The following is a 10,381-nucleotide window of genomic DNA, read 5'->3' as shown; positions in this document are numbered from 1 at the left end:
TCTCTCCGACTCTCTGGAAAATCCTCTCTATCTCTTTGCTGATGACTCCACTATCTGCCGCTCCATTCCTCATCCCTCAGATCGGCAGTCTGCAGCGTCCTCACTCTCTGCAGACCTGGACAAAATCACAGACTGGTCAAACAAGTGGAACATGTCTTTCAATCCTGACAAATCTCACACTCTTACAATGTCTCTCCGAAAGGACCGACTGGACAACCCTCCCATCTACTTTCTCAACAATCCTCTCCAAGAAGTTCTGTCGCTCAAGCTTTTGGGTCTCACTATCTGCCATGATCTTTCTTGGGAAAACCACATTTCCAAGCTGGCCTCCAAAGCCAGTCGCCGACTGGGCATCCTCCGTCGTGCGAAGTCCTTCCTTGGCACACCTGAGCTCCTCACCACATACAAGGCTTTCATCCACAGCTCAATGGAATACTGTTCCCCCCTCTGGGCTGGTGCTCCTGCCTCACACCTTGCTCGGCTTCACGCTGTTGAGGCCAAAGCTTTCAGAATCATTGGAATCTCCTGCGATGTAGTCAACTCCGAGGGCCTTTCACTCACTCACCGCAGGCAGGTTGGTGGTCTTTCTGTCTTCTACTGACTCCTCTCCGGCCTTGCTCCCTCAGCTCTCTCTGTGCTCTGTCCCCCCAATATTCCTTCAGGTCGCACAAGATCTGCCTGCAACCCTCTTATGGTTAAACTGCCAAAGTCTAGGCTCTCTGCTCACCTTCACTCTTTCATTCCCCTTTTCTCCCGCCTCTGGAACAAACTCCCCCACTCCCTTCAATCCCACTCCTCCCTCCAGGTCTTTAAAACAGCTGTTCACCACCATCTCTTATCTTCCCCCATCGAAAACCTTGATCTTTTCTACCCCCGGTAATTCACCCCAGAGTCCTTGCAGTGTTCATATGTTTTATTCCTCTCCCACCTCCCCCCAAGTCCTCCCGATGTCCCTGCTCTCAAATGTTGTGTTTGTGTCCTTCCCCCTCTCTCCCCATCTTGTCTGCCGCTCCCCTTGTTTTTTGTGTTTTGTGTGTCGGTTTGTCTTTTTGTGTGATTAATGTTAGCTCTTTCACGAGCCTCGATCTTGTATACAAAAAAAAAAAAAAAAAAAATACATACATACATATATATATACATACATATATATACATACATATATATATACATACATACATACATACGTACATACTACATACATGCATATTATATATATATATATATATACATATATATATATACATATGACTGGGGAAGCACACTAACCCTATGACATGACACTAACGTCATGCACATAAATTATACCAACACATCACCTCCAAAATAGGAGGCATCCGCGTGGTACTTAAGTCTTTGCAGACTGAGATTAAAGCTCTGTGGTCACAAATAGACAAAGGCAGAGATCCTCCTATATATACAAAGGCCTCCTAGTTTGTGTGTGTGTGTGTATATATATATATATATGTATATATATATATTTATATATATATATATATATATATATATATATATATATGTATATATATATATATATATATATAAAACACAGTTTGTGTGTGTGTAATGTTACCGATAGACTCCTAAACGGAGAGGCTCACGTGCTTGATATTTGGCATAGACATGGCCATTGAGCCTGGGACGAACATGGCCTACCTCAAAATATTTGACGAGATCCATATTTTTAATTCATATTTACCTCAGCGCATTTCAGCGAGGAACATTATACACGGAATCTCAGCCGGTGCCAGAGCAGCTCGCTGATTCGCTCAGAGCGATCACGTGATGTTCCATCCCCGCCGCCAGACCACTGAACTGAAAATTCACACCACATAGGTGGAGATGCAGCTATCGGGCGCCATCTTGGTTGGCACTCGATGCTGGACGATGGTGATTTCCATCACACGTTTGCACGTAATTCAGAGCGAAAAGCGATTGCGTTTTTTCACCTTTTGTACGATCGTGTTTTGTGTCGATTTTGTGCGATATGAATTAAACGTCTTTGAAACAGCTGTGAAACGTCTTTCCACAACCCTTCCGTAACCGATTGGAGCAGTTTATTGCTGCACAAAATGGCATTTTAACAGTTGTATCGCTTTTAAAATCTGGGACACGTTCAAAACAAACGAGATCCGCGAAGCAAGTTGGTCGAGTCGTGTTAACCAAGATGGCGACACGGCGGCTTCACTTTTCACAGAGTATGAGCGTTCTATATATTTTCAATTCAGTGCGCCCGACTCGCCACGTACTTGATTTGTGGCATAGACATGGCCATTGGGCCTTCACGGTGTAATTTGTGCGAGGCTTTTGTCCGAGTGAGCTTGAGTCGAGAGGGCGAATGTACGGGTTGGGAATGTACGGGTCTCTCTTCCCCCGCCCGGCAACGCCGGTACTGGAGGGCGTCACAGGATCGGTGTCTCCAAAATCCGCTTCGTGCTGTTGTTGCGAAGATGCAGGACGATGTCGCGATTGTTGTGCTGCTCTCCTACCATGAGAACTGCAACGTCATTGTTGACTGGCCCTCCCCTTCCCTCCCCCTCCATCCTCCCCTTCCCTCGCCCCTCCCCCCTCCTTTTCCCCCTCCCCCTTCCCTTCCCCCCCTCTACTCCCCCCCCCGTGCCCGGTACTTCTGCTAGTGTGTGTATGTATGTATGTATGTATGTATGTATGTATATATGTATATGTATATATATATATATATATATATATATATATATATATATATATATATATATATATATATATATATATATATATATATATATATTGTTGCGGATATGGGATTTGGATCCATCCATATCCGCTTGTAAATATTCCCCTATTTCCTCAATACTTCCCAACTATCCCCAATCCCCCATTCCCTAGTCCCATTTTCTGTAAACAACACTCTGTAGACCCGACCTCCCCCTATTTCCCCCATTAAATGTCGCATCCAGGTCCACCGCATCTCACGTAGACAACTATAGGACATCTTGCTAGTTATTCTTAGTCTATGTCAGTTAAGGACTCGTTTCCATTAATTCTGACTCTTCGTTGCACCAGAATGTGATTGTATGGCACCGTTAGGAAGTTTAGGACCTCCCAATACCTCCCCGCAGCTCTTCCTCACGGTTCAGCAACAACAACAACAACAACAACGGCGGCGGCGCGGGGAGTGCGCGTCCTCACTCCGGCTTGGTTGGTGGGGGGTGTTGGGAGGGCGCCAGGCCTTTCCAACGAGCCGCCATCGCACATGTGCTCGACGGGGTTACCAAGTAGGGGCTCGCTGTCAGCTCCTCGTCAAGGGCGGAGCCCGGTAACCCCCGCACCCAATAGAAGCGGCGGACCGATCCCATCTGGGGCGGAGCCAACGAGCCGAGGGCGTGTCACTCCCCGCTGAGCATGCGCAGGAAGAGGGAGGTGACGTCAGATGCGCGCTGAGCTTGGAGAGAGAAGGACGCCACCTCCGAGCGCTGTGACACCTCCCCGCATCTCTGGACTGGACCGTGCTTGATCCTGTCCCCGAGCCAAGGTGCACCTTGTGCTATCGACTGCCTGTCCTTCCCTGCCATCAATCCCTGTGTAAGTCAGTCTTGTTCCGTTTGTCTGTGGTCTGTCTGGGATAGATAAGGTTGTATCTAAGTGCCTATCTCTTCTGTGTCTTTACCTCATTACCTTGTAATCTACCCCTTTTCTCCACCACTAATTATATCCTCCTCCGGAGGTCTTGAGAACTGTACCCCTTGCGTCGTTTCATTTATCCCAGTCGTTGTGTCCTTTCCATCATTGATTTAGCGTAGCGCGATTTGGCCAACGTTCGAGTGGAATCGGGTGAGTTGGGGGTAATCGGGTAAACTGTGCGAACACGGCGGCCATTCCGCTCGGTCAAGCAACATCTTAAGCCGTGTCCGTAACAATATATATATATATACGTATATATATGTATATATATATATATATATATATATATATATATATATATATATATATATATATATATATATATATATATATATATATATATATATATATATATATATATATATATATATATATATATATATATATTGATATATATATATATATATATATATATATTGATATATATATATATATATATATTGATATATATATATATATATATATATATACACATGTCATGTCAATTGTACAAATCAGACAAATACATATACATACATACACACATATATAAATACAGTATAGATATAAATTGTTATATAGTGTAACGCCGACTCGGTTGCATGGTCACACAAGTAAACGATTATGTGGTGTGGTGTGTTGTCCTGCTGAGCTCTAACAAGGGCGAAAAATGGTCGGCAACGACACTATCCTTTACTTGTGACCTTTAAACCTCGGTCTTCAAAATAGACTCTAGTGTGTGCTGGTGAAGCTATCTGGACAGTAAGCGAAGCGGTATACATGAGCTCATGGCGTTTAATGCCGCGATGCATTTATCGGGTCAGAAGCACCTCGTTTTGGTTTATTGTTACGCCCGACCACAACCCCACCTCCTGGTTGTTGGGCAGCAAGGCAAAGGTAATGTGCTCGTGTGGCAGACGGACATTACTGCTCACAGATCGCGGAGGTTCGGCTGCTATGAGACGCGAACTGTGCCTTATATTACTGCTCGATGAAGATAGGAGGCTTAATATATATCTCTATGTAGGTAGTGTTTATTGTACTGTGGGAAAGTCGTGTGAACACACCCATTACAAAGAGAGGATTTCTCACCGTCTGACATCACACTGTTACATAACAAAATATGCTTATATTTTGTAGAAACACAATTAAACAGGAATAGCAAAATTACAAACTTACTTTTAGTATGTAAATGAAAATTAACTTTTGCTTTAAATCCAGAAGTCAGTCTACATTAAAAATTGTAACTACATATATATACACCCTTTAAAGGTACAACCATATTGTTAACATGACATTCAGTAACAATGAACTACAACAACGACGTGTACCACTTATGTTCTCTCTGCAAATGAGTGAGGTCATTTGCAGATTGTGATTAGTGGAACAAACCTGGTCACGCTGCTGCCGACCGTGGACTGCTCTGTTGAGTAAAACGGAAGAAGACAATGTCTGACAAGCAGTTGAAGAGCTATCAGATGAGCACATCTGGCCATTGTGACCAGGTAGTGTACGACGGGAACATGACGGGCCGGCAAATAACGTTGGTTGGTTTGCAGTGAAATGCTTTGGACAACATTCAGGAAGGCGGGGCATTGGTTCAGGAAGGAGGGCAGTTTCATTTTGCTCAGCAGTCTCCGAGTTTCGAATCTCTCCTGTTGGAAAACGTACCGAATACATAAAAGAAAGCAAATCGTCTAATGGTCACAAGGAGGCAAAGTATTCTGCTTTTCCGAATGTTCTTCAATCCTGACGTCATTGGTGTTCTGAACGCCCATTGGTTGACTCGGTCACCACTGTCCCTGGCTCCGATTGGCTGGAGTCCAGCCAATCAGCCAGGGACAGTGGTGACCGAGTCAACCAATGGGCGTTCAGAACACCAATGACGTCATAACTGAAGAACCAATCGGTGTTGCGGTTACTTATACATGTTTATAAATGCACTATTCTGCTTTTGTAAGATCCAAACAAAATTTAAATGTAGCACGAGGACAGAAAGGAGATGAGATACAGAATCAAAGACAGAGGAAGCAATTGGTGTGCATTTTAACATTGGTACCACTAAAAGGAAGTAAAAACCACCTTTAGAGGCCATTTTTCCCCGCAAAGCGGGGGTTGGCCTTTTTCGGGAACCGTGGTTGTTGTTGTTTTTCGGTCCCCTATTTGAAGCAATGTTTTACGGCCGGATGCCCTTCCTGACGCCAACCCTTTTTGCCGCCTTTAACGACAAACAGGGAATTACCAGTGAACTGGTACTCAATTAGCCGACCTCGGAAGGATGACAGGCTGAGTCAACCCCCCTGGCGTTAATTCAGCGATCGACCGGGATTCGAACCCAGGATCCTTGGATCCTAAGCCGGCACCCTAGCCGCTAGCCCAACACCAGGGATCACTAAAAGGAAGTGCAGGTTTTAAAATTGTATCACCAAAAAAAAATCTTCTGATATACATAACGTGATGAAATGTATCAAATGCTGCACTAAAGGTTCTGGCAGTGCCTTTAACAAAAGTGACATTACTCACGCCATGGCAAACTCCCATGTTTGGCTGCTAATTCATATCCACTACACCCAAAGCCAAAAATGTTGTTTCAAGGTGTGCTCGACTGGTTGGTAAATAGTGAGCAAAGCAACCGAGGCGTATATATTCCTTTGTATGGCAACAAGGTACCTAGAGAGGAGGACTGCGCAGTGGCAGCCTGGTTAGACGACACAATGACAGACGTGTGGACAGAGCAGACGCTGGGCTGCAAGGCCGGAGATGAAACTTGGCTGTTCGATGAGGCCGAGAATATGGGGGAGTTTGAAGAAGTACTTGTCGATTTGGGCTGCGAGGGAAGTGCTACAACAGGGTCTGGAAATGGAACCAGGAGAAAAAGAGAGAGGAGGAAAAAGCGAGCAAATCAAAATGTGAAAGAAAGGAAGTGGGTTAGCACAGAGTACGGAGGCCGACGCAGCCACAAATACAATCTACATTCCCCACCACTCACGTCAGAGATAATGTTTAGTGGTTTGGGGTTGAGGCAAGAAGGGTGAGATGTGAAGGAAAAGGTGGTTTTGGTAATGGGGAGATGGCGGGGGAGAGGTGGAGGGGGGGGGGGCTCTGGGAATTGGGTGGCAGGGGATTGAAGCAAAAGTGCATAAATCGAATGATGGACGTTTCTAAAACATCGGTGTTATGTGAGCCTACAGAAAGTGGACTGTGCACATTCTTACCATCTTCGTCAACTGTAAGATCCACAATATCACCCACACCTTCATCCACATGGCTAAGATCAACAATCTCTAAAGGGGAAGTCTGGAGCCTGCCCCCTTGAGCACAGGGCAAAGGAACACCCGACAGGCTGCAAAAAAACAACACCAAACACAATCAGTTTATAAAAATTAAAATATATGAAATGAATGAAAGATTCAAAACAAACATCTATTTCAAGTCATGATTTTTCAATTCCTAGAGAACTATTCGACTCCCTACCATTAGATTAAACCTACATACTACATTACTCAACAGATTCAAACTCATGTCCAATTGGATGATGCTGTGCACATCAACTACATTCTTCTAAAACAGTGTTGAGCTAATTGCTGCATTGAGCTGAGAGTAAAATGGCCTCTGTGTACAAATCTCTAAACATACTGTACCTTCTTCAAGATCAATTGTGCCACATTACATCTTGATCAAAACTAATTACTGTACTAGGTTTGGTTTGTCTTTTGTCATGTTCCTCTTTAAAACACAGCACTCAAATGTGGTCAAATTTACCAAGCCTCCAGGTTTAAATATACACTACATGACCAAAAGTATGTGGACACCCAAACATCAAACCTCTATTTCCAAAATCATGGTCGTTAAAATATGGAGTTCGTCCCCCCTTTGCTGCTATTACAGCCTCCACTCTTCTGGGAAGACTTTCCACTAGATGTTGGAACATTGCTGCAGGAATTTATTCGCTTCCATTCAACCACAAGAGCATCAGTGAGGTCGGGCACTGATGTTGGGCGATTAGGCCTGGCTCACAGTCGGCGTTCCAATTCATCCCAAAGGTGTTTGATGGGGTTGAGGTCAAGGCTCTGTGCACGCTAGTCAGGTTCTTCCACACCGATCTCGACACACCATTTCTATATGAACCTTGGGGTAATTGCCATGCTGAAAGAGGAAAGGGCCTTCCCAAAACTGTTGCCACAAAGTTGGAAGCACACAATCATCTATAATGTCATCGTATGCTGTCGAGTTAAGATTTCCCTTCACTGGAACTAAGGTGCCTAGGCCGAACCATGAAAAACAGCCCCAGACCATTATTCCTCCTCCACCAAACTTTACAGTTGGCACTATGCATTCGGGAAGGTAACGTTCTCCTGGCATCCACCAAACCCAGATTCGTCCGTCGGACTGCCAGATGGTGAAGCGTGATTCATCACTCCAGAGAACATGTTTCAAGTGCTCCAGAGTCCAACGGAGGCGAGCTTTACACCACTCCAGCCGACGCCGCTTGGCATTGCGCATGTGATCTTAGGCTTGTGTGCGGCTGCTCGGCCATGGAAACCCATTTCATGAAGCTCCCGACGAACAGTTGTTGGGCTGACGTTGCTTCCAGAGGCAGTTTGGAACTCGGTAGTGAGTGCTACAACCGAGGACAGAGTTTTTATGTGCTACATGCTTCAACACTCAGCAGTCCCGTTCTGTGAGCTTGTGTGGCCTACCACTTCGCAGCTGAGCTGTTGTTGCTCCTAGACGTTCCCACTTCACAATAACATCACTTACAGTTGACCAGGCAGCTCTAGCAGGGTAGAAATTTGACAAAGTGACTTGTTGGAAAGGTGGCATCCTATGACGGTGCCACGTTGAAAGTCAGTAAGCTCTTCAGTACGGCCCATTCTACTGCCAGTGTTTGTCTATGGAGATTGCATGGCTGTGTGCTTGATCATATATAACTGTCAGCAATAGGTGTGGCTGAAACAGCCGAATCCACCAATTTGAAGGGGTGCCGCATACTTTTGGTCATATAGTGTGTATATGTATATGTATATATATATATATATATATGTAGCGGTTACCACTGGATGCACACAATCGCCTTGCACCGGCCAGAACACGGCCAGACGCGCCTCTCCCGGGCATGCCCGGACTCACTGTTCCCGGGCACGCCCGAACCTCCCGGGCACGCCCGGTCTCGTCTTTCCCGGGCATGCCCGCTCTCGCCTTTCCAGGGCTCGCCCAGAGCGTCCGGGCATGCCCGCTATCGCCTTTCCAGGGCTCGCCCAGAGCGTCCGGGCATGCCCGCTATCGCCTTTCCAGGGCTCGCCCAGAGCGTCCGGGCATGCCCGCTATCGCCTTTCCAGGGCTCGCCCAGAGCGTCCGGGCATGCCCGCTCTCGCCTTTCCAGTGCTCGTCCAGAGTGCCCGGGCACGCCCAGCCTCGACTTGCCAGGCCGCAGCCAAACATGCCCGGGCAGGTCCAGACTCGCCTTTCCAAGGCTCGCCCTTGACACCCGGGCATGCCCGGTATAGCTTTTGCCGGGCAAACTTCCCGACATAAATGTGTATATATATTGCTGCCCGATAAACGGGCTTTTGTCAGAATACCTGAGCTGTTTTGTTTCAATAAAGCAACTCGGACGAATTCCGTCTTTGGTCGCGTCAATTCTTTCGACTCGCGTTGGAGCGCAGCTCCTTCATATATATATATATATATATATATATATATATATATATATATATATATATATATATACAATCGAATTGTGGAGACAACTCCATATATATATACATCTAGCTATATATCTATCTGTATTTATATATATACAGTAGTGGCCAAAAATATTGGCACCCTTCCACTTTTTTCAAATAATGAACCATTTCTTCCAGAAAATTGTTGAAATTAATAAATCTATTTGTGTCCACATATGTATTTCTGTGGTTTGCAGTGGAACAAAACAAAAAAAGCTGAAAAAACTAATAAATCTTAGCTTATTCCACACATAAATCCTAAAATGGGCCAGACAATATTATTGGCACCTTATAGAAGTTGTTAGAAATAATTAGATTTCAAGCAGGTGATTCTCCTTTACTTTGGAATTGAACTCTCCTATGGTGAGTTGCAGGTGCCTGCAATATAAAAATCACTCATTCAACCAGTTTGAATGGAGAAAAGGAATCATTCTGCTGTTTTGTTTCACTGTGTGTACCGCAATGAGTTGCCGGAAAAGGAATCAAAACGCCTTCATAATACTGTCGTGTCGCCGGTGATTAAGACGACGGGCGACAGATAGCCGAACAGTTTTAACTCTGATGCGGTCAAGCCGAAAATTGGCGGTCAGTCCATCGTGCACGGGCGAAGGAAACCAGGGTGCTTACCTGCATGGACGAAAGCCATGGGTTTTATTCCTCGAACCCACAAACGCAGAAACGAGACAAGGAAAATCAACAATACGACAAATTAAATGCACAATAATAAATTTAATGAAATTAAGGCACGGAAATAAAATGAATGTTGAGGTAAAATCAAATCTAACTCGAGGGACCCTCCATTCTGACACAAATACGGACAAGGGGAAAGCTAAAAGAAAAATAAATGTTCTTAGTCGGCCGACACTCAGCTCCGGCCTCAACAAGGACTTTTGGATGTGTGGTGGTTGTTGAACGGGTCCGGTCGGTCGGCGAAAGGACCGAGCGTCGACGCGTCCACAATGACGCGAGCACCCCGAACCGCGAAGCGGCAGCAAGACGTCATCCTCTCTCACTCCTTG

General features: G+C 45.3%; 1 protein-coding gene across 25 annotated transcripts in view; it reads right to left on the bottom strand.

Annotated features, from left to right (window-relative positions):
- LOC137420979 (uncharacterized) overlaps positions 1–10,381 on the bottom strand; it is a 136,910-nt gene that overhangs the window by 96,120 nt on the left and 30,409 nt on the right. For all 25 annotated transcript variants that reach the window (XM_078772102.1, XM_078772103.1, XM_068106550.2 and 22 more), the window contains 3 exons: positions 6,852–6,979; positions 6,307–6,489; positions 5,029–5,291 (listed from right to left, as the gene is read on the bottom strand). In XM_078772102.1, coding sequence (XP_078628228.1) covers positions 5,029–5,291; positions 6,307–6,489; positions 6,852–6,979 — 574 coding nt within the window. The remainder of the gene's footprint in view (positions 1–5,028; positions 5,292–6,306; positions 6,490–6,851; positions 6,980–10,381) is intronic.

Source organism: Myxine glutinosa, chromosome 2 (assembly GCF_964187855.1).
Source record: "Myxine glutinosa chromosome 2, kmMyxGlut1.1, whole genome shotgun sequence".
NCBI lineage: Eukaryota > Metazoa > Chordata > Myxini > Myxiniformes > Myxinidae > Myxine > Myxine glutinosa.
The sequence above is the reverse complement of the archived record's forward strand: the minus strand, read 5'-3'. Positions and strand labels throughout refer to the sequence as shown.